The sequence below is a fragment of the Saccostrea echinata genome, unplaced genomic scaffold (assembly GCF_033153115.1).
Source record: "Saccostrea echinata isolate AGI-Se365-2 ecotype Australia unplaced genomic scaffold, CSIRO_AGI_Sech_v1 ptg000022l, whole genome shotgun sequence".
Taxonomy (NCBI): Eukaryota; Metazoa; Mollusca; class Bivalvia; order Ostreida; family Ostreidae; genus Saccostrea; species Saccostrea echinata.
This window is the reverse complement of record NW_026889771.1, coordinates 56,315-83,011: the sequence shown is the minus strand read 5'-3', so window position 1 is coordinate 83,011 and position 26,697 is coordinate 56,315. Positions and strand designations below refer to the sequence as shown.

The window sequence follows — 26,697 nt, the reverse complement described above, 5'->3', positions numbered from 1 at the left end:
TAGAATTATAAAAAAAAGTTTAAACATATGGGCTTATCTAGATGTACCAAAAATAAACAATATTTCGTAAGTCGTATATTCTTAAATTCTAAAGTCTCTGGGATTTATGTAAAGCCCCGAAAAGTTGCGATTGTCCTTGAATGAAGTCGCCCTTTCTGAAGGCCGTTTAGGAAGCTGCATAGCAGACGGCATTTTTTCAATGCAATCGCATAATAGGTAGGTAACAAAGATAGCATATATCTGTTTAATACACCAAGTCGTTTTAGTCTACTATCTTCAGATATGCATTTTTTTGTTACAAAATCGTGGAAATAACGGGATTCATGATCATGATGCATGACCAAAGTGGTGGATCTAAAAGGTGTTTATACATTTTTTGCGTTATTTTCTTCTTAAAGAGCAATTACGCTTTTTTCCCCTATTTACGCTTTTTTACAGCCAATTAAAAAAAATTTTAAGGGGCATTAAACTTCAATCTGGGTTATTCAGCATACTTCAACTTGTTTGTCACAAAATTTAATGTGTATGTGAATGCCAGCCTTGACAATTAACTGATATTCTGTCATGTAAGCTACTTTTTAGGTCAAAGTCTTTTAAATTTAGAACATGCAGAGAAACAAAGGTAAAAAGTTCAAAATCAACTGTTGTCAGCAAAACTCTCTTTTCATTAGATTGTCATATAACATATAAAAATATTTTGGATTAATGTCAAAATTTAAAAGAAAAATTGAGGTAAATAATATGTTATTATGTGGCATAATAGCATGTGTAATGACTCAAAAGTCAGAACCTCTATTTTTCTGAACAAATAAGATTTTACAGTTTAATTTCCATAAAAAATATAATGTTATATGTAAACTGAAGGAAAAAAAAGAAAAGTTTTTGATATCATCGTGATGATAGTCTTTAGAGTGCTTGACATTCACACCCTGCAAAACCTGTTTTTAGCTCACCGGAGCTGAAAGCTCAAGTGAGCTTTTCTGATCACCCGTTGTCCGTCGTCCGTCCGTCTGTCCGTCCGTCCGTCTGTAAACTTTTCACATTTTCAAATTCTTCTCAAGAACCACTGGGCCAATTTTAACCAAACTTGGTACAAAGTATCCTTGGGGGAAGGGGAGTTTAAATTGTTAAAATAAAGGGCCAAGTCTCCTTACAAGGGGAGATAATCAAGAAAAGACAAAAATAGGGTGGGGTCATAAAAAAATCTTCTTCTCAAGAACCACTGGGCCAGAAAAGCTGAAACTTATATGGAAGCATCCTGGGATAGTGTAGATTCTAAATTGTTAAAATCATGACCCCCGGGGGTAGGGCGGGGCCACAATAGGGAATCCAAGTTTTACATTGAAATATATAGGAAAAATCTTGAAAAATCTTCTTCTCAAGAACCACTTAGCCAGAAAAGCTGAAACTTATGTGGAAGCATCCTGGGGTAGTGTAGATTCTAAATTGTTAAAATCATGACCCCCGGGGGTAGGGCGGGGCCACAATAGGGAATCCAAGTTTTACATTGAAATATATAGGAAAAATCTTGAAAAATCTTCTTCTCAAGAACCACTTAGCCAGAAAAGCTGAAACTTATGTGGAAGCATCCTGGGGTAGTGTAGATTCTAAATTGTTCAAATCATGACCCCCGGGGGTAGGGTGGGGCCACAATAGGAAATACAAGTTTTACATTGAAATACATAGGAAAAATCTTTAAAAATTTTCTTCTCAAGAACCACATAGCCAGAAAAGCTGAAACTTAAATGGAAGCATCCTGGGGTAATGAAGATTCTAAATTGTTCAAATCATGACCCCCGGGGGTAGGGCGGGGCCACAGTAGGGAATACAAGTTTTACATTGAAATATATAGGAAAAATCTTTAAAAATCTTCTTCTCAAGAACCACTGAGCCAGAAAAACTGAAACTTATGTGGAAGCATCCTGGGTAGTGTAGATTCTAAGTTGTTCAAATCATGACCCCCGGGGGTAGGGCGGGGCCACAGTAGGGAATACAAGTTTTACATTGAAATATATAGGAAAAATCTTTAAAAATCTTCTTCTCAAGAACCACTGGGCCAGAAAAGCTGAAACTTATGTGGAAGCATCCTGGGGTAATGTAGATTCTAAATTGTTCAAATCGTGACCCCCGGGGGTAGGGCGGGGCCACAGTAGGGAATACAAGTTTTACATTGAAATATATAGGAAAAATCTTTAAAAATCTTCTTCTCAAGAACCACTGGACCAGAAAAACTGAAACTTAGGTGGAAGCATCCTGGGGTAGTGTAGATTCTAAATTGTTAAAATCATGACCCCTGGGGGTAGGGCGAGGCCACAATAGGGAATCCAAGTTTTACATTGAAATATATAGGAGAAATCTTGAAAAATCTTCTTCTCAAGAACCACTTAGCCAGAAAAGCTGAAACTTATGTGGAAGCATCCTGGGGTAGTGTAGATTCTAAATTGTTAAAATCATGACCCCCGGGGGTAGGGCGGGGCCACAATAGGGAATCCAAGTTTTACATTGAAATATATAGGAAAAATCTTTAGAAATCTTCTTCTCAAGAACCACTGAGCCAGAAAAGCTGAAACTTATGTGGAAGCATCCTCAAGTAGTGTACACTCTAAATTGTTGAAATCATGACCCCAGGGAGGGGGGGGCACAATAGGGAATCCCAAGTTTTACATTGAAATATATAGGAAAAATCTTGAAAAATCTTCTTCTCAAGAACCACTGGACCAGAAAAGCTGAAACTTATGTGGAAGCATCCTGGGGTAGTGTAGATTCTAAATTGTTCAAATCATGGCCCCTGGGGATAGGGCGGGGCCACAATTGGTATTACAAGGGGGGAAGTCTGGTAATGAACAGCATGGCCAAAGTTACTCAGGTGAGCGATGTGGCCCATGGGCCTCTTGTTTAATATTCTCTTTGTCTCATGCAGTGCCAGGTGGGCATGTGACTTCTCAGTTTACATATCCTCCTGCAGCTTGAAAAGGTCCTGGGCATTAGACTCTCAGGTTATTCCAAGGACTGGCCTTGTCACATTCATGTGGTCCATATACTTGCAAAAAATGACAATGTCTTTTCCTTGGTAGAATGTACGTCTTTCATACCTTTCCAATATAACATGATATAAAGTCAGTAGAAAAAGGAAATCAAACATTACAGAGCTTTCCTCAGTGAACAATTACATAGATTTATATCAAATTATTTTGTACTGTAATAGTTTGGACCATTGATATATTGGCCTGGGCCAGTGGCTCTTTTCACAAAAAAATCTTATGACTAAGACCAAAATATAATTTTTGAATAACTCTGTTATTTACACTAATTTGAAAGTAGTATTAATGTTTTCCAAAAGAATTTAGAAGAATATATATATGCTAGGAATTTGAAACAGAATAATTAATTTTGAATGATTTTACAGTCAGCTAACATTTGGGTCATAGTCAAAGGTTTTTTTTATTGTAAAATGGAGACCTGAATAGCTCAGTGGTTAGAACACCTAATACAGGGGTCTCAAGTTCAATTTCTGACCAAAAAAAAACACATTGTTTCAAAAGTTAATAAGATGTATTGTGTGAAAACTTTGAAAGTATTGCAGCACTTACTATATATGTACACATGTAGCAATACCACCACCACCAGTTTCTAATAGATTCCTGTCAATGTGCATGTTTGTATATAGTCGAATGGTAAACAATTGCATTATCTTTTTGCCACTTTCTCACTGTCAGAAAGTGAACTGGACAAAAATTTATACTGGTATTTTGATTTGATTGTTAAAATTAAGTGATAAAAACCAGAGACTTATATTGATTAAAGAGAATATTTACCATAAAAAGCATTCATGTATAGTTTGATATTTTCTTCCATCTTAGAGTGAAGAGGAAATTATGCTTACCAAGCAGATCAGAGTTTTGACCCTGAATGGAGGAGAAAACAGGGAGACAACTCTGTATAGATTACAGAAAGGTGAGAAAAATTTGGAAGTCAAATCAATTCAATAAATTTGTTATTTGGTAAAATTTCAATCTGATTAAAAGCAGATCCTTTGATCCGCTCTGACACATAGATCGCTACACAAGGCTTGTGAAGCAATATATGTGAGTGGATCAAAGGATCTGATTTTAGTCAGATTGGTAAAATTTCATTGATGATCATTTTCTGAAATAATACAAATGGCTGAAATGGAAGAGTTTATTTTCACATGAAGCTGTAAAAAATAAAAGACACTTTTTTGAAGGTATGATGATATATCAAAGTAAATAGTGATCAGCCCAACTTCGATTTTTGTGTGTGTGTATATATTTTTTTTTTATATGGTTGTGTGTGTTTTTTTTTTTTGGGTTGAGGTGGGATTGGGTTATTTTATGTCCTGTTTCTTTACATTTGTTTTAGGGTAGGTCAGAAAATTGGGGAAAAAAGCTATAAATTAGACCCATTAGTGGGAGACTTATATAATGTCTTGAAAAAATATTACTAGATATCATTGATATCAAAATATATTAGATAATAATGAATATTTGTCTTGAATTCCTGCTAGGATGGATATTAAGATTTAACCTTGGACCTTCACTGTTTGTCAGTCCTGTAAGATTATTTTGCAATCACCCGACAAAGAAGAGTGAACCATTTGACCGAATCAACTACACAGAGCTGAAGTGGATTAGCCCCAGTGGTTCTAAGATTGACAGACATGATGTTTACGCAGAAGTTCACATCAACACTGCAGGGTCCTTCAACTATTACTTTACAGCAGATAAAAGGTACAGTGCCTCTTATTATACTGTGAATCAATTTTTATTAGCATAAATATGCGAGACTGTCTTCCCGTTAAAATCTTATTCTTGGGTATATTGATATTATAAAGGATTATATGCAGCAATAATTTAAATCTGGTTGTAACACACCATTTGATTGGATAAAAAAAATACTGTATATTGTATAAAATGTGTTGTCTACGTCACAATGACTTGCATCAAAAATGTATTGATCCACCTGATGTTGCATTTAAATTTTGTACAATCTGTAGTCATTTTTTTAAGGGCAATCATCTTATTTACTTATACTAAAGGAATGAAATTAAATTATAAGGAATGAATTTAACAGCTATATACCCAATTTATACGGTATAAACTGGGTTGAAACAGTTTACGTTTTTTTATAAACCACTTCACATTTTGTTTTGCTTATTAATATATGTACCAGATAATTTTCTTGTGAAAATAAGGTGTCACAAAAAATTTGTGATCTACAGTAATCACTACCAGAAGTATACATTTTGCAGTAAAGTTATGTTTCTCTGTAACCTGATGCCAATTTGCTCAAGACTTAAACAAATCAAAGGACTGAATTGAGGTGTTGTCTTCCATAGAGAAGTTTCATAGCATTCCATATACAATTTTAAATGCAAGAAAGCAAGTCAGCATCAAAATAGATGTGTGAAATTAAAACAACACTTTGTATGCCTATTGTAGCCCTTTTAATGCAACATTTATTTTTTTCTAAGCAGAAGAGAATTTGAGATGCTATACAAATTAGTTTTAAAAATATATGGTTATACTAAAGAATTTTTCAATCAGAATCCCAGGTATCAACATAGGGTAAGAAGGTGCAGCTGGCAAACACTGGCACAGTTCAAAATCAAGCTCATTGAATGAGCTTGATTTTGAACTTTTCAAATGTTTGAGTCATTCATTTTAATTGCATTGCTTTGCTGACTAATTCATACAGTAAATCATTTAAAACATTCCTTGAAGAAGCACAAAATTGAATATTTCACAATGAACCTGAATTGGCATTTAGGTAATGTTATTTAAACAATAAAATGCTTTCTTTGGTTGTAAGTACAGGAATTAATGTCGCAGCTGTTGCAGAAAAAAATACATAACTCGCGTAAGTGGGTTATGTGAATTTTTTCTGCAATAGCTGCGATGTTAATTCCCACACTAACAAAGAAAGAAAGACATTTTATTGTTTATATTTATACTTTAGAAAGAACATTCAAAGTAAATTAAATATGTTAATTATAGATGTATATGTCATTGTATGCATAATTGATGGAACAGCCGTTGCTTAAGAAACCTATGCAGGTGGCTTGCTAAGTGTTGTTTATGGACTGATTAACAGCAATGGTTTTTATAAGAAATAAAGGAAATAATATTCAGCGTATGTAAATATTGGGTAAACATCTTGACTGGTGAAGGTTGTGCCAAGCATGTAATGTGTCAATGATTGAGATACTTGTACTTAGATTTTTGTTACAACTTGAAAAACAGACTCACTCCTTCAACAAACTGTATACTATATTAGGCATTTTTACATATACCTTTCTGTGGCAAGAAAACTCTAGGGAAAATTGATTTTTAAGTCAATTTTATATGATTGAAGTTAATTTATAGATGTACATGTAATAAAATTATATATGATTTACCTTACATTAGCATGTATTTTCCCCACACAAGTAAACAACAGCGATTTTTTTAAAATTAATACTTTGTTGTCCGGAATATTTTTTCCTGGGGGTAAGTGCCAGGTACCCTTTGTTGAAATTGGGATAGCTGGGATTAATCTAAGGCATATTTACTACCAATATATTTGATATTTTTCCCAAAAAGAAAATTTCCCCTTAATTACCCAATTTTCCCCTGTTGATGAGTAAATAATTCCCCTAACAATAATAGAAAAGTTAAATAATCCCCACGTTTTTTATTGTGTTCACGAATGCATTACGCAAATTTGTATGTCATTGATGATCATCAGACGTTCACTAACAAGTTGTACTTAAAGTGTTTTCACTTTTCTCTCCCCCCCCCCCCCCCCCAAGCAGGGCTCTGGAGCAGCCCCAAGACCCCTGGCTAATTTTCCCATTTTCTCCAGAAAGGGTAGTTTCCCCCAAAACCTAGATTAATCCCTGGATAGATAAGCTCAATATATATTTACACCTTTATACAATTTAATTTTCTCAATGTCCATAAAACATTTCACTTTAGTGTATAGATGTTTTATAGATACAATTAGCCAAAATAAAGCAAATAGAAAGTATTTTTCCTTTTGTCAGAATTTACTTGAAGATTTCACATTATTTCATATACTTGTTTTTCTTTGTGCTGAAAGTGGGGAATACACTGATGCAACAAAATGTGAATGCTCCTGTATGTTGGCCGACACCATGACCAAATTACAGTTTGTATACCAAGCTTCAGCACCCTTTATGATTTTTTTTTTTTCTGAACAAAAAATTGATTTTTCTTGATAGATTTTTTTTATTGTGGTTGAAAGGAAAATATAGCATATTTTCTTTTGTTTCAAGACCTTACTCTTAGATTTGTCACCGTCAACTTGGTACTGATTGCTGTTTGAAAAAAAAAAATCTGTCTTAATTTGTGTTCCAGGCATTGATTTTCAATTTACTTACAAAAAGTGGGTTTCATTTCTACTTGTATCCATTTCACACATATTTTTTATCATCTACAAATTTACCCAGAGATAATTGGTCTCTGAAGAAATGCTTTGGACTTCATGATTTGACAACATAAACATCTACACGAACTTTATTTGGTGTTCTTGTGTTTCTAGTCTAGAATTATGGAGTGTGTAAGACTTGAATGCTTCGATCACTTCACATTGAAAATGTTGAAAGGATACTTTTAGGTGCATTTACATTTATTTAGTCAGTTTAATCACATAAACATATAAATCAATCAGATTTATTTGCAGAAGGATCTTTCCTTTTCCTCCACACATCTTTTTATTTCCTGTTGTCTAGGAAAGCATAATTGAATGCATTCAATGCATTATTTCAAACTTTTGTATAAAAGAATCACACTTACTGTAATACATTATTGAACATGGAGTTTTTTTTTTAAAACTGTTGTACTTATTTAAGGTATACATACAATGTACATTTAAATATTTGAGTCAAATTGCAAATAGCAGGAAATGAAAATGATAAATTAATTAAATTAAAAACTAAATAATGAGGGACTCAAACAGTGTTACGTAATTATGTTATCTTTGTACATGAACTAGATTATCAACTGCTCTTCCTTGTAAATCATTGTATGAGGCATTGAATTAGTTATATACTTCCTCCTCAGATTAAGTAATAATCGCTTACATGGAAGTTTTTCTGTCTGTATATATGGGGTTTCATATCAGTCAGAGACTCATTTTCAAGTTGCTGATTCTTCAGAAGTACCATGTAGCAAAAATGTTTCAGATGCTACAAATTTTACAGAATATTATGTACTTTCATTTACTTTGCTTAATCACTAAGCATTTTCTTTGGGCTCACTTCCTTTTGGTCATACATATACCTCACAGTGTTTACCACACACTGATTCACCAGGTAATAAATGACGTAAAATGTTTCCTATGATTGTAAATCTTGTTTGTCTTGTTATTTGTGTCAAAATTTAGTCAGAACAGGATATGCTTTTTTGAGTTGTTAAGGAGGGCTATAAGCCGTACTGAAAAATATACAAAACTTTTATCTTGTGTGTATACCATATTGTAGGTTATTTCTGCAGTTTGAAATTGTATGGGCTGTGTCTGTAAAATCTTGAACCTTAACCATAACTTTTGATTGATTGAAGCTAGGGCTTTCATATGTCACATGTTTATTCCTTGTGACAAAATCTTTCTTTGAGTACCAATATATTTGATCTTTTGACCTTGACCTTGAAGTTTGATCTACTTTTGCAAAATTTCACCAAACTTTAACCTTGCCAATAATTTGATTGGTCACAGTATAGTGCTTTCATATTTCACATGTGTATTTCTTGTTACAAGACCTTCCCTTGGGTACAAACATTTATGACATTTTGACCTTAATCTTGGAGTTTGATCTACTTTTGAAAAACTTTAATCTTTGTTGTAACTTTTGATTGTTGGTGCTTTGGCTTTGTTAATTCACACAACTTTTTGTATATTCTTTGTGGCAAGACCTTCCCTTGAGTACCAACATTAATGACCTTCTGACCTTGGAGTTTGATCCACTTTTGAAAAACTTAAACCTTTGCTGTAACTTTTGAATAATTGGTGCTAGGACTTTCATAATTCACATGTACATGTACATTCTTTGTGACACAACCTTTTTAGGGGATTTGAACATTTTGATCTCATGACCTTGACCTTAGAATTTGATTTATTTTTGAAAAAAAACTTCAACCTTGGCTGTGAGCTGCCATAAGGGGGGGGGGGGGGGGGAGGGGGGAGGGGGGGCATCAGTGTTTCACTAACACATCTTAATTTTACATTGAACATGCTTTTCTGCTGTTGTGTGTTGCTTTATCTCTGCCCAGTCCAGGTCCTTTTCTTGAATTCCAGTAGTTTTCACCAAAACTGCTTTTTATTCTGGGTTTATTCATTAGATGCCATAGACTTTTTATATGTCTGTGTTTTTGATGTACATATGGTGTATGTTTGACAGTTGTTTCTTTATGCATATTTAAGTATCATCATGACATGTATTGATTTTAACATATACTAAAGTGATGCATGTATTAAAGTTTGGAAGCATGTCTTTTATAGCCAGTGTGTTTTCTTTTCAAATGAAATATTAATTAGCTCTGTTTCATTTGACAGTGGGGATCGACGGCATGCAGATGGGGAGGGTTACTTCTTGGTGGACCCTGTCCTGTCTCTTGCTACTGATGATGCTACTGATGAAGATGATGAAGATGAAGCCGAGGAACTTAATTTGGACAGTATACAGTGTCAGTCTGTCATTTCAAAGCTTCTGGGTCCCTTTCCTGAGTGGGAGGGGAGACTCAAGGTGTCTCATGAGACTGGATATAACATGATCCATTTCACTCCTATTCAAGAACTAGGTCAATCTAACTCTGCTTACTCAATCAGAAACCAGTTAAGCCTGAATCCAATTTTTAACACTACAGACAAGACATATGGATATGATGATGTAAAAAGACTTGTGAATGAAATGGTGAGAAATTGGAAGATTTTATCAATGACTGATTTGGTTTTGAATCACACAGCCAATGATTCAGCTTGGCTAACTGAACACCCAGAATGTGGGTACAATTTAGTAAACTCTCCACATTTAAAGCCAGCTTTCCTAGTGGATCGAATTCTTCTTCACTTTAGTATAGATGTTGGAGAGGGTAAATATGAATCCAAAGGCATACCTGCAATCGTGGACAGTGCTGCACATTTGGAGGTAATTTTTTATCCATATAAAGTATTTTTGCTTTTTATGAGTACATGTACAGCATTGCACGGAAGAAACAAAACATAAATGACAGTCAACTGCAATGTTACGTGGAAAGTTCTTGATATGTAGTTAATAATTCATTAATTTGAATACTTTTCTACACTGGAGCATTTTATCCTGTCTTGACTTTTTTCTTTGCTTATCTTGTCTTCTTTCCTCTACAATAGGCAATTCACAGAGTTTTACATGAAGAAGTATTTCCAAACTACAAGTTACACGAGTTTTACACAATGAATCTTGAGGCTGTGTTGAAAGAATTCAAGAAAGCAGTTGAAGGTATTTGAATGATGATGATGAATATCAAATGTTCATTATAAAAATTATATATATTTTTTTAGGTATCTTATATTGTTAGTCCAGATATCATTTTTCCTTTAATAGAGGCCAGACCTCTCTCTTCATCTAGACCACAGCTTGACTTGATTCAGGACCCTCAGTTCAGAAGGAATGAAAGCACAGTGGATATGAACACAGCTCTCCATCTGTACAACACAGACAGGTATCATAGGGTGATTTTGATGGATATAAGGAATGACATTTGCTACAAATGTGTCACTTTGACTTTTACATTGCCATATTTATTCTAAAGGTTTTATTTTTTCTGTTGAAACAAATGAATAATGTTGAAAGAGGAAGTTCAGTCTAGCATTGTTAAATAAGATCATGGATTACATGTTTTTAGGCCAGGAGTAACAAGTAGAGCAGAACGTATAAAGAGATGCTGTGATGAATTCAGAGGAAAGCTAGAAGAGCTCAACAGACACAAAACAGCTGAAGTACAAGACCATATAAATGCTGCTGTTGCCAACTTTGTGGCCAATGCCAAATACAGATTTGTTGATGGCCATGGTCCAAGATTAGGGAAGGTCTCAGCAAAGGAACCTCTTATGTTTAAGTATGTACCGCTACTGACAAATGCTGTCATGAGCTATTAACAAAATAGGACAACTCTTATCTTGTTCCTGGAAGCAAAGCAGGCATCTGTGTTTCATATTAATTGTATCATTTTCAGTTCACTCCCCTAATTTAGAATTATATGTGTATGTCACCAATAAGTAAAAGTATGCTTGAAAATTATCTTTGACTTTCAGTTACTTTGTACAACCCAAGGATTATGAGGGTACAGTGGCATCAGAGGAGGTTAACATGGAGGGGGACTCGGGGAGGCTCATCATGGCAGTCAATGGATGGGTGATGGGAGACGATCCTCTCAGGAATTTTGCTGATCCAGGTAGCTTTTGACCTTTAAAGTAATTCTAAGTTAAGATTGCAGCAAGCTGCAAATTTGAAAGCATTTTATACTTGAGAAATCCAATATTTAAACAAAAAATTATTTTTCTTAAATACAGACAGGTATGTTTATCTACGACGAGAATTAGTGCCATGGGGTGACAGCTGTAAACTTAGATATGGGAAAGAGCCTAAGGATTGTCCATATCTGTGGCAACATATGAAGGAGTACACAGAAACTACTGTCAGAATTTTTCATGGAGTAAGATTGGACAACTGTCATAGCACACCTATCCATGTGGCAGAGGTAAAGATTCATTGTTTTGAGGTTTTGGAACATGTATAGGATAACCTTTCACTATCTTTCTGTCTCTGCTGTTGTGTCCAGGAGATTGAAAGCTCATATTTGGCAAAAAGATTCATAATGACCTAAAGGCATGCTGTAAATTTAACCCAAGGTCATATGGCTTAGTTCAAGGTCACTAGCAGGAAAAAAATGGCAAATGTGTGTTGGGACCCTTTTCTTGTATAGAAGATCTTGCTAAGTATTAGACAAGTTCAAGGTCACTAGCAGAAAAAAGTTTAAATTTGTGACCAGTCATTGGCTTCATGAAAGGGAAACATTAGAATTTTTTAATAGTAAGACATTCTTTTTGATTTGAATAATTTTTAGCTCTACTGGTCAGAGACCAGAAGAGCTTATGCGATAGTAAGGTGTCCGTCGTCCGTCCGTCTGTCTGTAAACAATTTTTCAAAACGCTACTTCTCCTACAGTTTTGGTCTGATTTTAATTTAACTGGGCACACAAGTAGACTACACTAAGATACATAATTTAATGCATCGGTTTTTGATTTCGATGAACGGTGTTGCCATGGTTACTAAAAATAGAAATTTCTGTGAAATTCCTTTAAAACGCTTCTCCCCCTACAGTTTTGGTCTGGTTTCAATATAACTTGGCACACAAGTAGACTACACTAAGATACATAATTTAGTGCATCAGTTTTTGATTTCAATGAATGGTGTTGCCATGGTTACTAAAAATAGAAATTTCTGTGAAATTCCTTTAAAACGCTACTCCTCCTACAGTTTTGGTCTGATTTCAATATAACTTGGCACACAAGTAGACTACACTAAGATACATAATTTAGTGCATCGGTTTTTGATTTCAATGAACAATGTTGCCATGGTTACTAAAAATAGAAATTTCTGTGAAATTCCTTTAAAACGCTACTCCCCCTACAGTTTTGGTCTGATTTCAATATAACTTGGCACACAAGTAGACTACACTAAGATACATAACTTAGTGCATCGGTTTTTGATTTCGATGAAGAGTGTTGCCATGGTTAGGCCAAACAAAAAAATATGTGTGGTTCCGGTTACACTTCCAAAAAAGTTAGGGTAGGTAGGTAGGGATTTTTTTTTTTAACAAAATGATTTTCTTAATTTTTTCTAAATAATACCTATCACTGCTTTGCAAATGGCATTTAGATGTGGTGTGATAATATACTAGTCAATATTGGTAGGGGACACCCACATGCTAGCTTGCTTTGGATTTAACACTATTAAACACTTGCACTATGTTTTGCAAGGAGGCCGTCATTGCTGAAACTAAAACTTAAACTGGAGCCATTGATGGAAATCGGGGGAAATTCTGGAAAAAATATGAAAATTGCCAAAAAAAAAAGTTTAGGGTCGGGGGTAAAAAATAGGGAAGGTCGGGTAACCGGAACCACACATATTTTTTTATTTGGCCTTATTAAAAATAGAAATTTCTGTGAAATTCCTTTAAAACACTACTCCTGCTACAGTTTTAGTCTGCTTTTAATATAATACGGCATACAAGAAAACTATACTGAGATAAATAGTTTAGTGCATTGGTTTTTGATTTTGATGAACAGTGTTGCCATGGTTACTAAAAATAGAAATTTCTGTGAAATTCATTTAAAACGCTACTCCTCCTAGTTTTGGTCTGATTTCAGTCTAATTTGGCACACAATTAGAATACACTTAGATACATAATATGTATTTTGTTTTTTGATTTCAATGAATGGTGTTGTCATGGTTACTAAAAATAGAAATTTCTTGTGAAATACTTTCAAAGCGCTATTCCTCCTACAGTTTTCGTTTGATTTCAATATAACTTGGCACAGAAGTAGACTACATTAAGATACATAATTCTATTTATTGCTGCATGCTGCAAAGTTTCAAATCCAAGTGCTACTTTTCCTTTGTTTTACGTACAGACCAGTAGAGCTACAGTCTCATCAGAGACTTCTGGTTTAAATATTTAGCGACACTCTTTTTATTGCAGTATATGCTGGATGTGGCCCGCAAGATCAGACCAGACCTATATGTAGTGGCAGAATTGTTTACTGGAAGTGAGAGTGTAGACAACATCTTTATGAACAAATTAGGAATCAATTCTCTGATACGAGGTAAAAAAAAATACTTGTTAATTTTATACAAATAAAAATAGGTATGAAAGTAAAGGGTTTGTAGAAAGATGTGTTTGTTTATCAATAGACAATAATAATTATGAGGGAAATGTTTTCTTAAATAGAGGCTATGAGTGCAGGTAGCTGCAGTGATCTTGGTAGACTGGTATATAAATATGGAGGTACAGCTTGTGGATCCTTCATCCAGCCTCGTGTTCAACCTCTACTGCCCACCACAGCACAGGCCTTGTTCTTTGATCAGACTCATGACAATGAAAGCCCAGTAGAGGTATGTAAGCTTTTTGTTGTTTATCCATGAAGCTGTGATTCAGTAATGTAATACAACTAACATACATGTCCCAGGTAGAATAATTGAATGAACATCCAGGTCTGCTTTACCTTCAGAAAAGAAGTCCCTACGACCTGTTTCCATCCTCAGCCATTGTCTCAATGGCCTGCTGTGCAACAGGCAGTAACCGTGGATATGATCAACTGGTTCCACATCATGTAAGGTTAAAAGTACAATTTCAAGTTTAAGAAGTTTAAATCAGAACATGGGATTCTGAATGTGTACTTTAGAAAACAGGCTTTAAATTTTTGCATGGACAACGATGCACTAAATTATGAATGCCATTAATGGATAAGATGCACGGCGACATTTAATGATTATGCCAACCACACTATAGCCAATAATTGGACGAAATTTTGAATTATGTAAATGCACAAACAGTTATCTCTGAAAATATATCAACAGCTTTTACAAAGTTACAGTGTAGCCCTTAATCGTTAAATTTTGTTGAAAGACAAATCAAATTAAAACTTTCACATACAGATCCATGTTGTAAAGGAGAAGAGGTTGTACATGTCATGGGCCACATGGGATTTTCCAGAACCACCATATTTGAATGAAAAATTTGGAATCACTGCTGGGAAAAAGATGTTGAATGAACTCCATTATAAGCTTGGTCTTGCTGGGTATTCTGAGGTATATTTTTTTTTATTTGATCAAAATTACCATAATGTTAATGTGTAGAGCATATTATTCATATGTTTATTGCACACCTGGGAATTTCTTCCTTAAAAAGCCCTTGTTTAAAATTGAAAAAAATAATATTTATAACAAGTATAGCAGGTAAAATAGGATATTTAAGCAAATTCAGCACAGTGAAAAAGAGATTCATATTGTACCCTTTGAATAGCAAGCATATTTCACTTTAAAAATCACCTGAAAAATGTGTGTAATATACACATAACATTATAATATTACCATCTTTGGAATAAGAGAATTGATCATCTTTTTGCAACAAAGTGTAATGGTTTTACCCTTAAAATTGTTTACAGTAGCTTGATGCCTGCTTACATACATGTATTTTCAGGTGTTTGTAGATCAGCTGACACATGACACTGTAGCTATAACTCGACACAATCCCCAGAACCATGAAGCTTTTGTTATGGTGGCCAGAACAGCTTTTCAGAAACCACACAATCCCAAAGAAACTGGATATATTCGCCCTGTACATGTACATGGTTTGTACCATACTATTCGTTCTACTAGATATGCATGTGTGTGTGTTGTAAATAGGTGTCAACATTTGCAGATGAGCAAGCAAAATTTCATAGGGGAGGTATGTCTAATCATAAAGAATCTTTAAATAGACATGTTTTCATTGGTTAATATTTTTCAGTGAAGAAAAATAAAATCGAATTACCTACATGTATATCATTATGTAGATGAAATAGAAGTCTGCTTCAAAAATTTTGTAAGGGAAATCTTTTCTATTTGTAGTAGTATAGAATCAATGCTTTTTTCATTAATAATCATAAATCAAGTACATGTACATGTATGTACAATCTCTCCGTAGATTATGAGGATATAATTTCAAACTGATTCATTATCAATAATGTTCCTCAGTGTCTGTTTGCTTGCAACTTGTTATGTGTTGTGACACTCATTATACCCCACGCAACAAGTTGAAAATTTGTAGGTATTTCAGACATAATGTATAGATCTGTATATTACCAAGAAATTTTGATTCCATTATTTATCTAGAAACTTCAGCCCAATTGAATTTGATATACAAAGATTTGAATGTCCTTCTTTGCAAGAAGTTTTGATGTGATGATTTTTTGCAAGTAATGCCCCTTTTTGAATTATACTGTGTATTTAAAATGCACTGTGCTATTCATTATGTGTTGCATTGTCGAGTTTTGGGGGAGCGTGGGGTATGTGAGCTTGCTCACTTTTTCTTTCATTTGTGCACTTGCACAGCTTCAAGAACTGTATATACTTAATTATTTGTGTTCAGTCAGAGAGAAGCTTTTGATGTCATGTGCAACCTTTAAAAGAAGTTTTGATTTCTCACAGTCCTGCATTTACATGTACTTGTGACCTTAAAATTCATAAAATAATAATAATTCAGTATCTTAGTAATGTGATCAAATATAAATTGTGTATTTTCCAGCAAAGTTCTAACTTAATATACATATACATGTAACTTACAGAAATAAGCACATGTGTATAAATCATAAATATTTATTTCTATGCAGCAAAATTACAGCTTGTATGCTTTTATAGGTAAAGTAGATGTGATAATTTTCTTCTTTTTTTTTTATTTGTACATGTAAAAAGATGTTAAATATAATTTACAGGAGACATAACCGAGATAGAATTTGAGGCTCTCTTTGGTGAAACTAAGGGTTTCAAGTATGAAAAGAACCCCAATTTTATCAATGGTCTGCCAAATTACTATTTGGACATAAAACAGAATGTGGAGCCCCATGCAAGTGGCTTAATCAAAATAAGGAAAGAGGGAGATATCTCCATAGTAGAGTTCCATACTTTTCCACCTGGTTCTGTGATAGTTTTCAAGTAAGTCAAAGTTTTTATTTGTATCAATATACTCTACTATTAAGTTTTAAGTCAAGTGATGTATGGCATTTTCCATTTCTTCACCTGTCTTTAGCCTTTCAGTGTCAGTATCATCATGAATCCTGAATTTTTCACACATGCTAGGAATGCTAACAAAGCTTTAAGAAATTCTTAGTAGTCGAGTTAATACTGAAGATTGAACTTCTAAACAGGCTAGTTCTTACATGATTTTTGGAAAGATCTGTTATAATATAAAGAAATGAATAAAAAGTGGTTTATTTTCCTGAATATATTTTAATTCAGTTATCTAATTTAGGAATGACTCTAATTCTTGGCCAAATTATTCGAGTATAACCTGGTTTGGGTCAGTTTACGCTTTATAATCCGCGAAGCGGATTATAAAACAGCGTAAACTGACCCAAACCAGGTTATACTCGAATAATTTGGCCAAGAATTAGAGTCATTCCTTATAATTTAATTTCAGAATCATTAAATAACTATGGGTGTAAAATTTCGTTGCTTTTTATTAGTTCAAATTTGCCGCTCAATAATACAACCGTAGTAACGGAAGTGATGGGAAGCAAGGGGAGGTAAAAACTGATACATAGGCCTAGCAGCCTTTTTGTTTGTTTACATGTGGTAAGATCGAATTATTGTTTGAAGTTAAAGGTACATTTATTAAATCTGGAATTTTCCATGAATCCCAAGGACTGAAAATGTGAGGATTGTATGGATACAGATGATTCAGCTGGTTGTCGGGGGGGGGGGGGGGGGGGGGGGGGGTGTCCCCATACCAAACCAGGTTATACAGAAATAATTTGTGTTCCTTTTTGGATATTAACCAATCAGAGGCTAGAATACAAACAAAATTAAATTATTGGAAATTCATTTCTAGTGATGATCTGGAGATGAAGTTGGCCTAGTTCATTTATTTTACTCTAGCAAAGTTCAGGAAGATATACAAAATCACCATGTCTATCTGTCTTTTCCATGCATTTGTGTCCATGCAGACCATAAATTTGTAATGGAGAATCATTGGAAGTTCATACTTTATACATATTGGGTACATTGATTATGTCTTGAGGGTGTGTCATGAACTTTAACTATGATCATTTGTACAAGTTCTTGGTCACTGGAAAAAATAATGAATAATTGTGTCTTTTCCATAACTTTCTAATGAAGGAATTTTGGAGGTTCATAAGTTCATACTTCACCAAAAGATTACTTTGACCTTGACCTAAGGTCATTTGTGTAAGGTCTAGGTCACAGACAAAAAATGTATAAATTATGTCTTAGATCATTAGTTAGTTAAGCTCATACTTGACACAAATATCACTTATGACCAGAAGATGTGTCTTGACCTTTACCAAGGACATTTGTACAAGTTCAATGTCACCAACATAAAAATATATAATACCTGTCCTTACCTAGTAATAGAGAACAACTTTTAAGCCCATAGAAATAAAATGGTTGCCTATCACTGTGAAAGTTTATTGTACGTGACCAAAAATATAAAGTTAATTTGGTTAAATTAAAGGTGGCTTGCAGAAAAAATATTTAAATTTGTAACTGGCCCATAATAAGATGTAAGATAAAAACAGTGGATGCAACAATGTTGAAAAAAATTATGAGGAGTACATGGTTCATGTATTTTGTGATTTTGCAATATATTAAAATTACATCTAGCTGAGATATACTTTTATCATAATCTTACACTGGATTTCTTAGTGAAGAATAATCAAAAACATTTTCTGGAATTCATTGAGTATTGATGAGGAGAATAATGCTCAAAAAGTTTTTTCCTTAGGAATTCATTTTCATTTTTCAAATTTTTTATCTTTTTTTTTTTCAATTCCAAATAGACATAGAATTGATTATATATATTCTCAGCTCTCCTCTATTTTCCAAATTTAAAACCTCATCCTGGTAATTTTTCTCTTTTGTAGACAGATCCTTCCACAAAAAGCTAAGAGTGCCATCATAAAAATTCGCCGTGGAGTAAGCCAATTTGGATATTTAATGAGATCATACAGTGGAAAGACCATGTTTGATGAGACATTTGACAAGAGTAACTTTCATGCCATTATCAGTAAACTTTCTTTATCTGACCTGAATTTTGTGCTATACCGGTGTGATTCTGAGGAGAGGGCTGATGGCAATGGATTCGGAGCTTATGACATCCCTGGTCATGGTCCCACGGTTTATTGTGGACTCAGAGGTATAGGCCTATTAATAACATTTTGAAGCAATTTTCAGTGTCTCTGATTTTGCAGTTACAGTGCACCTTACTTTGTGATGCTGATATTTAAAAATATGGGTATATATATGAAGTACATAACATAAGAATTATTCAATTACAGGACTAATGGCTGTCTTAGCACATGTTCGCCCAAACAATGATCTAGGGCATCCATTGTGTCATAATTTAAGGGAAGGCAATTGGTTAGCAGATTATGTGGGTAACAGACTGAAAGTTCATCCTAACTTAAAAGATGTGAGTATTCATTATACAAGAGAAAATTCATGTTTTTTTTTATTATTTGAAGCCATATACAGGTATGTACATGTATATAAGTCATATATTTAATAGTAGCATGAACTTTTCATCATTTGAACTCATAAAATCATTTTTGGTTCTTTATAGCTCGGTGAGTGGTTTGATAAAGTGTTGAGCAATTTGAAAGATGCCCCTAGATTCCTGGTTCCTTGTTACTTTGATACAGTGGTTACAGGGGCATATGTGGTGCTTAGAGAGCAGGCCATGAAACTTATGTCAGAGTAAGTAAAGCTTAAGATGGAGGGGGAAAATTTGTGATATGTGAAAATTTTATGCTAATAATTGGGGGAAAAAATATTGATTGTCTTCAAGTGTTGAAGTAATACATACTTGCATTTTCACTGTTTATTTGAAGATCAAAGCTAATACTAGAGGTTTATTTCAGCTATCCATACAAATACATGCAAAAGAAATTTAATATGAATTGTTGTCCTGACTTTAAAATATTTTTACTTAATTCAGATTCATTCAGGATGGTTCAACCTTTGTTCAGATGTTGTCCCTAGGAAGTGTTCAGTTTTGTGGATATGTCAAGAATGCAAAACTTCCTGGATTGTCCAAGACTCTGAAATCAACAACCTCAGATGCTGACATTGAACATCCATTGTCTCTGGCTGCTGGTATAAAAATAGAAGTCTGCAATTTTTTCTGTTTTCTTGTGCATTATATTTTATACATGTATGAAATGAGCAATGACATTGTGTTTATATTATGATTTTAGGCTTCCCCCATTTTGCAAGTGGTTACATGAGAAACTGGGGAAGAGATACTTTTATTGCTCTGCGAGGTTTACTGTTGCTGATAGGCAGATATGATGATGCCAAGTATGTCATCAACATTTGTTCTGTTTGAGATTATTCAATTTAAGGGGAAAAAGTTTATCACTTCATTATGTCATTTTATTAAACATAAGAGAGAAAATAAATGCAAAACATGTATTATTCATATTTCTCTCTTTGATAATTATTCAAGGTTGATCATATTGGCTTATGGAGGCTGTTTGCGACATGGGTTAATCCCAAATTTACTCAATGAAGGGAGTGGTGCTCGCTATAATTGTCGTGATGCTGTTTGGTGGTGGCTCCAAGCCATACAGGATTACTGCAGCTTTAATGGGACAGATATATTAGAGGAAAAAGTAGCTCGGCTGTATCCGAGTGATGATTCACTGGTTCATGAGCCTGATGGACAATATGTAAGTCAATCTTCAGCATTTACATGACAGAATCTGAAAGAAAAAGTGGAGAAAAAGTGTCAATTATCCATTTGTTTTTGTGACTTTAGGAAGAATTTATTTTTTATCATTACAATCTAATTAAAATTAGATGTTCCGAATCCGCTACCGCTTCTCAAACATCTAACAACATCCCATTCGGGGTCACGTCAGAGCGACCTTTCGATTATGAATAAACATAAAAATTTTGGCCAATCAGATTCAACCTTCTGTATACAATTCTAAAATTAGTTCCACGGCTACTTCTTTACATTATTGATGCTCAGTAGACTGTCTTACGATGAATTAAAGTAATTTTGGTATAAATTGAACTATAGTCCGCCAGTCTGGCATTCTTACCTGAATAACTCAAACGAAAATGCACAAACTACTATATATCCCGCACGTCACATTCATATATAGCACGGTCTTTACCATGCATATTTTGTTTACTACGAAACCCCTCGGGCGTTTAGGTTTGGCAGTAAAAAAAGAATCGCATCCAAACTATAAGCCAAGATTTTGACGACGGCGATTTCATTGGGTAATCGAAAGGTCACTCTGACGTGACCCCGAATGGGATGTTGTTAGATGTTTGAGAAGCGGTAGCAGATTCGGAACATCTAATTTTAATTAGATTGTTATCATTAGAAATTTAAATATATTTTAAAACTTTACAGGATCAGCCACTGCATGTAGTGATTCAGGAGGCTCTGCAGAGACATGCAGAGGGACTTAAATACAGAGAAAGGAATGCAGGACCCCAGATAGATGACCAAATGTCTGATGAAGGTAAGGTATCTCAGTGGGTTTGCGAGAAAAATCATACAATTTAAAATTTAGGACACTTAATTTTCTTATTTCTATCTTACACTTAGGTTACTTTTCAAGAGATAATATTTCAAAAGCAAAATTGCTAGAGTATCTTTAAAATGATTTGCTTCAGTGAAAAGCATCAGACTTCTTAAACATTTTTTTCTGTTCTTCTACTGAATACAGACTTTGATTAATTTTTTTTACAGGATTTAATAATGAAATAGGAGTAAATTGGGAGACGGGGTTTGTGTTTGGAGGAAATGAGCATAACTGTGGTACATGGATGGACAAAATGGGGAGTTCTGTGAAGGCAGGTACAAAAGGAAAACCTGCAACTCCAAGGTTACTATTATAATATAAAATTTTGCTAGGAAATATTTTAAAATAAATATTATGACAGTGATAAAATTTATGTCTCCTGTCTGCTAATCTTAATTTTAACATATTTAAAACAAAAATTTTCTGATTACAAGGGGAGAATAGTAATTAGCTTATAAGTATATCTATGTACTGAGAAAATATTTCTTAAAATGTCATAAAATGATATAATTGCATGTACAGTAAATGCCTTTCTTCAATTTTTTCTTTTCAACTTTTTGTCCTAGGTGTGGTTCAGCAGTGGAACTTGTAGGACTAAGTATGTCTGCATTAACCTGGTTAGAAAACTTAGCAGAGCAAAAGGTCTACCCTTATGAAGGAGTCTCTTTTATCAAGAATGGTAAATTATAGTCATACAAAAATGTACATAATGACACAAAATCACTGGTGCTTTACCATTTCTTAATTAACCTAAAATAAACACTTAACTTGATATACAATTTTACAGGAGTTTCTTCTAAAGTAACATTTAAAGAATGGTCCAGTCTCATAAAAGAAAACTTTGAAAAGCATTTCTGGATAAATGAAGATCCAACAGAGTATGAGCCTCATCGTGAGTTGATAAACAGGAGAGGAATCTATAAAGACTCATACTACTCTAAACCATTCTGGGCAGATTTCCAGCTCAGGCCAAACTTTCCTATTGCAATGATTGTGGTTAGTGTTGTGTTTTTATACCATTAATAATTAAAGCTTATCTGTATTTATACATTAATTTTTAGTTTAACTTCCATGTAAATATATTCATGTACAATGTAACTTAAATAATTGAACAAGTACAATACAAATATCATGTTTGCTTTGTCTTTAAATTCTTGTTTATCCTCCAGATGTAAAATATTTCTTAAAAAATAATATATTAAAATTCTTGCTAATGTGTATCTTCCGTTAACATAGCTTAGGTATCCAACATTTCAACAGTTTCAGAGAATACATGTACTTTGACATGCTTTTGTTTCATTTATACATGTACATTACCAGATACTAAACATAGTTTATAACATAAAACCATTCTGCCTGTTTTCGAGTTAGCATCTTTTTAAGCCCCCAAGGTAAAGACAAAAGGCAAAATTCTGACGTCATATTTGGTCATGATAAAGAGCTGGATTACATGTCAAGGTCAAGTCAGAAATCAAGCATCAGAGCAGGGATAACTATTGTAGGTGTTTATTTTTTCCTACAAACACAGCTAGTTACCTTTTAAAATTTAATTTTAGGCTCCTCAGCTGTTCACCCCTGAGCATGCCTGGACAGCTCTATCAGAAGCTGAGGATGTACTCCTAGGGCCATTAGGAATGAAAACATTAGATCCCAGGTCTGCTTATTTTCTCACTTGTATATTTATTATAATGCTACTTTCCTCGTACTACTGTAAATCACTTTTTATTCGCAAGAACTTTATTTTCAAGTAATTACGTGAGACAGTGTGTTTGCGAAAATTTCATTCTCGTGTATATTAGTATTCTGTAGGATTAAATAGAGCAAGAATCACAATTCACAATTAATAATGTGTAATTAAATGACTATCTCACGAAAATAAGGTGTCGCAAAAATTTAGTGATCTACATGCAGTAGTTTGAAAAAATCATTTTAGCTATGTAAGACAAATATATAACATTGACCATGAGTACCTGATTAACCATGTCAGTTATGAAGTACATGTACATTATTATTTTAATCAACATAAAAATTGTATTAAACTTATTTTAGGGATTGGGCATATGTTGGTGATTATGATAACTCAAATGATTCTAATGATCCCAAAGTAGCTCATGGATTCAACTACCATCAAGGGCCAGTAAGTAGGAATATGTTTGATCATTTGTATATATAAACATATTGCAGCAACTTTTGAATACATGTATTTCGAAATCAAAGGACACTGGAATTTCCTTAAAAAAAAAAAAGAGAGAAAAGAAAAGAAAAAAAGGATACTTGGCCGTAGGATGATGAAACAATTCAGACTTGAATCAATCTGTGTGTCAAGCTTAAATGGAGTAGAAGTCAAATATTCAGTACACTGTAATATAAATGTTATTAACAAAATAGCATCACCAGAGTTCTGTTATCAGCAGAGTTTGAGTTTCTGATCAAGAAACTTACAGATAAAAAACAGAAACTACAGATAATAGAAATTATGGCTTAAGTCTAATATCTGTTTCATGATCCCACAACCAGTACATATTTATGTTGATGTAAATTTTGGAAATAGATATGAAATCAATATTCATGTATAAACTGATATATACAGTATATGTGTACATGATGACTGAAACTGCAATTTTTTCTATGATCACTTCTTGCAGGAATGGGTATGGCCTTTGGGATATTTCCTCAGAGCAAAGCTTTATTATGCTAAGGCATTAGAACCAAAAAGGAAAGGAATTTTGAGGAGCACCATAAGCTTTATTAAGACCAGACTCACTCCTCACTATGAGCATGTCATGACATCCCCCTGGCAGTCCCTCCCAGAGCTTACAAATTCCAATGGCATGGTGAGTAACAATATTTGCATTATTTTCAGAAACAGAATGGTATTTTTCATACCTCCGCTCTGAAGGAGAGGGGGGTATACTGTTTTACCATTGTGTGTCTGTCTGTAACAAATTTTCTTCACAGTTTTCTCTGCAACCACTCGTCGCAGATGCTTGAAATTTTAGCACACTTTGTCTAGGCATGCCATATGGTGGGATTCATTTTTTACGAATCTGATGTCAACTTCCTGTTTATCTGTACGTCTGTCTGTACCAAATTTCTGTCACAGTTTTCTCAACAATTTCTCAAGGCAGATGCTTGAAATTTTAGCACACTCTTTGTTTAGGCATGCCATATGGTGGGATTCATGAGAGCATATACTCACATCAGAATGGGGGTATTACTAGTGAGCATTGGCTCACAGACTTCTTTTTTGTTTTGAAAAACACACTTTTGATCACAACAGCTTGCCTACAATTCAATAACTTTTGTTTTGTAAATTGTTTTTTGAAACAAATTCAAAATCCCTTTAACCCATACAGACTGTAACCTTGTAAATGGCAAGATACATATGAGTTAAGTCTGAAGACACATTCCTCAAATACTGGTTTTTGTATCTCTGCATAGCATACTAAATTTACTTCAATTATTATCTTGTTATTTCAAAACTGTTTGCAAAATGTTTCTTTAAAAATTATAAAACAAAACTTGTGATATTTCGAGTTCAAATGATTTAAGTATGATTATATAGGAAATACCATCCTCTGGAATCTTCCACAAATGCCTGGTAAGGTACCTCAAATTTTCAAACTCCTGTTCCAAAGGAGAGGGGGATGTACAGTTTTACCCTTGTGTGTCTGGCTGTGTGTGTCCATCTGTCTGTCTGTCCATAACAATTTTTTCATTCCAGTTTTCTCAGCAACTACTTTTTGCAGATGCTTGAAATTTTGGCACCATTTTTGAATAGGCATGCCATGTGGTGAGATTCATTTTTGTATGAATCCAATCTCAACTTCCTGTTTATCCGCGCATCTATCCATATCATACATAAAAAAATTTCGTTACAGTTTTCTCAGCATGGTACTCATTGCAGATGCATGAAATTTTAGCACACCCTTTTTGAGGCATGCAATATGGTGGGATTCATTTTTGTACGAATCTGATTTCAACTTCCTGTTCATCCTTGTGTCTGTCTGTAACTGAACTTGTGTATATTCACATCAGAGCAGGGGTATTACTTGTGAGCTTTGGCTCACAGACTTCTTCTTGTGAGTAAACTTCTTTAGGTAACAATACTTCAAGCACAAATTTTTTGGGAAAAATTACCTGCTATATATTATTGAGGAACGTGTCATCTGACCTGAAGAACATGAACTAGGGTGAAAGGAACCATAATCAAAAATACATGTAAATTCTGTGTATTCAAGTAAGCAAATATTTAAAAAATTCAACATCTGTTGTCTACACGCTTTGTCACCTAACCCAGAATCAGCTGCATATATTTTTATTTTATGTCATGGACAACAATCCACTCCAACAAAGTAATTTTTTTTTCAAAAAACAAAAACAAAATTCAATACCAAACTCCTACTATACTGTACTTGTGACTTTCAGTTTTGCCGTAGCAGTTGTCCAGCCCAGGCATGGAGTGTAGCTTGTATACTGGAAGTTTTGTATGATCTGGAGCAGGTGGGAATGGTTGATGATATTGCCCCACGAAGAAACTCGGCAGACTTTTCACAGAAAACCGTGCTAGTGTGAAAAACAGCATAGACAGATGTATTTCTCTTATCCATTGCTATACATATGAAATGCATAATTTCTCTGACACTGCTTTTTGACGTAATTGTGATTATTTGTTATATGTGTATAACTGGTTGATGGTGTAATAAGACCGATATAAATCCATATATATAGGTAGTAATGGTACTTTATTATTTTGCTTTTAATACATTAATATATAAAATACATAGTTTTAGCTATACAAGTAAATGTACACACAATTTTTATTATTCATTTACATGTACCTCCTTACTTAATGCAGCTGAAGATGAAAATTTTTATGCTGAAATAATTCAATTGAAAATGATCGTATGGAAATAATATAAAGAAAAACTTCCCTAGTTCCTTCACACCAAATAATATGTATCGATGTGACAGTTGTATTAAAGTATCTCTCAGTAAACATGCACAAGTTGTAGGTCACTGTAAACAATTACCTGATTTTCCTGGAATTGTCATTGATTTCTGTTACAAAGAAGAACAAGAAATCTTAAGAATTACTGTACCCACAACTGTAGTAACATAACTAAGTTCAGAAAGTTTTAAATATTTTACCAAGTATTTTATAACTTTCTGGTATTATCAGATTTTATGCGAGATCTGTCATTTATCCTTTTTTCCTGTATGAGCTGTGATAATTCAGTTGCTGTGTAGTTTTTTTTTTTTTTTTTTTTTTTTGGATTTTTAAATATGTTTTAAAAATTAATATTAAAATGAAGAAAATTA

General features: G+C 33.8%; 1 protein-coding gene across 2 annotated transcripts; it reads left to right on the top strand.

Annotated features, from left to right (window-relative positions):
- Positions 1-117: 117 nt before the first annotated feature.
- On the top strand, positions 118-26,697 carry LOC133190149 (glycogen debranching enzyme-like). Of its 2 annotated transcripts, XM_061325610.1 has the most exons (30): positions 118-216; positions 3,861-3,954; positions 4,526-4,748; positions 9,571-10,162; positions 10,384-10,492; positions 10,598-10,715; positions 10,899-11,111; positions 11,308-11,447; positions 11,566-11,753; positions 13,758-13,881; positions 14,007-14,170; positions 14,287-14,388; positions 14,714-14,866; positions 15,258-15,408; positions 16,531-16,750; positions 18,697-18,968; positions 19,111-19,244; positions 19,395-19,528; positions 19,770-19,927; positions 20,029-20,131; positions 20,280-20,502; positions 21,201-21,312; positions 21,543-21,678; positions 21,942-22,054; positions 22,163-22,371; positions 22,932-23,029; positions 23,425-23,512; positions 24,021-24,209; positions 24,941-24,976; positions 25,804-26,697. In XM_061325610.1, exons 2-30 carry the CDS (start codon positions 3,876-3,878, stop codon positions 25,948-25,950), a joined length of 4,728 nt encoding a protein of 1,575 aa, XP_061181594.1. In that variant the 5' UTR covers positions 118-216; positions 3,861-3,875; the 3' UTR covers positions 25,951-26,697. The 2 variants fall into 2 exon arrangements, with proteins under 2 accessions (XP_061181594.1, XP_061181595.1); XM_061325611.1 differs by lacking the exon at positions 24,941-24,976.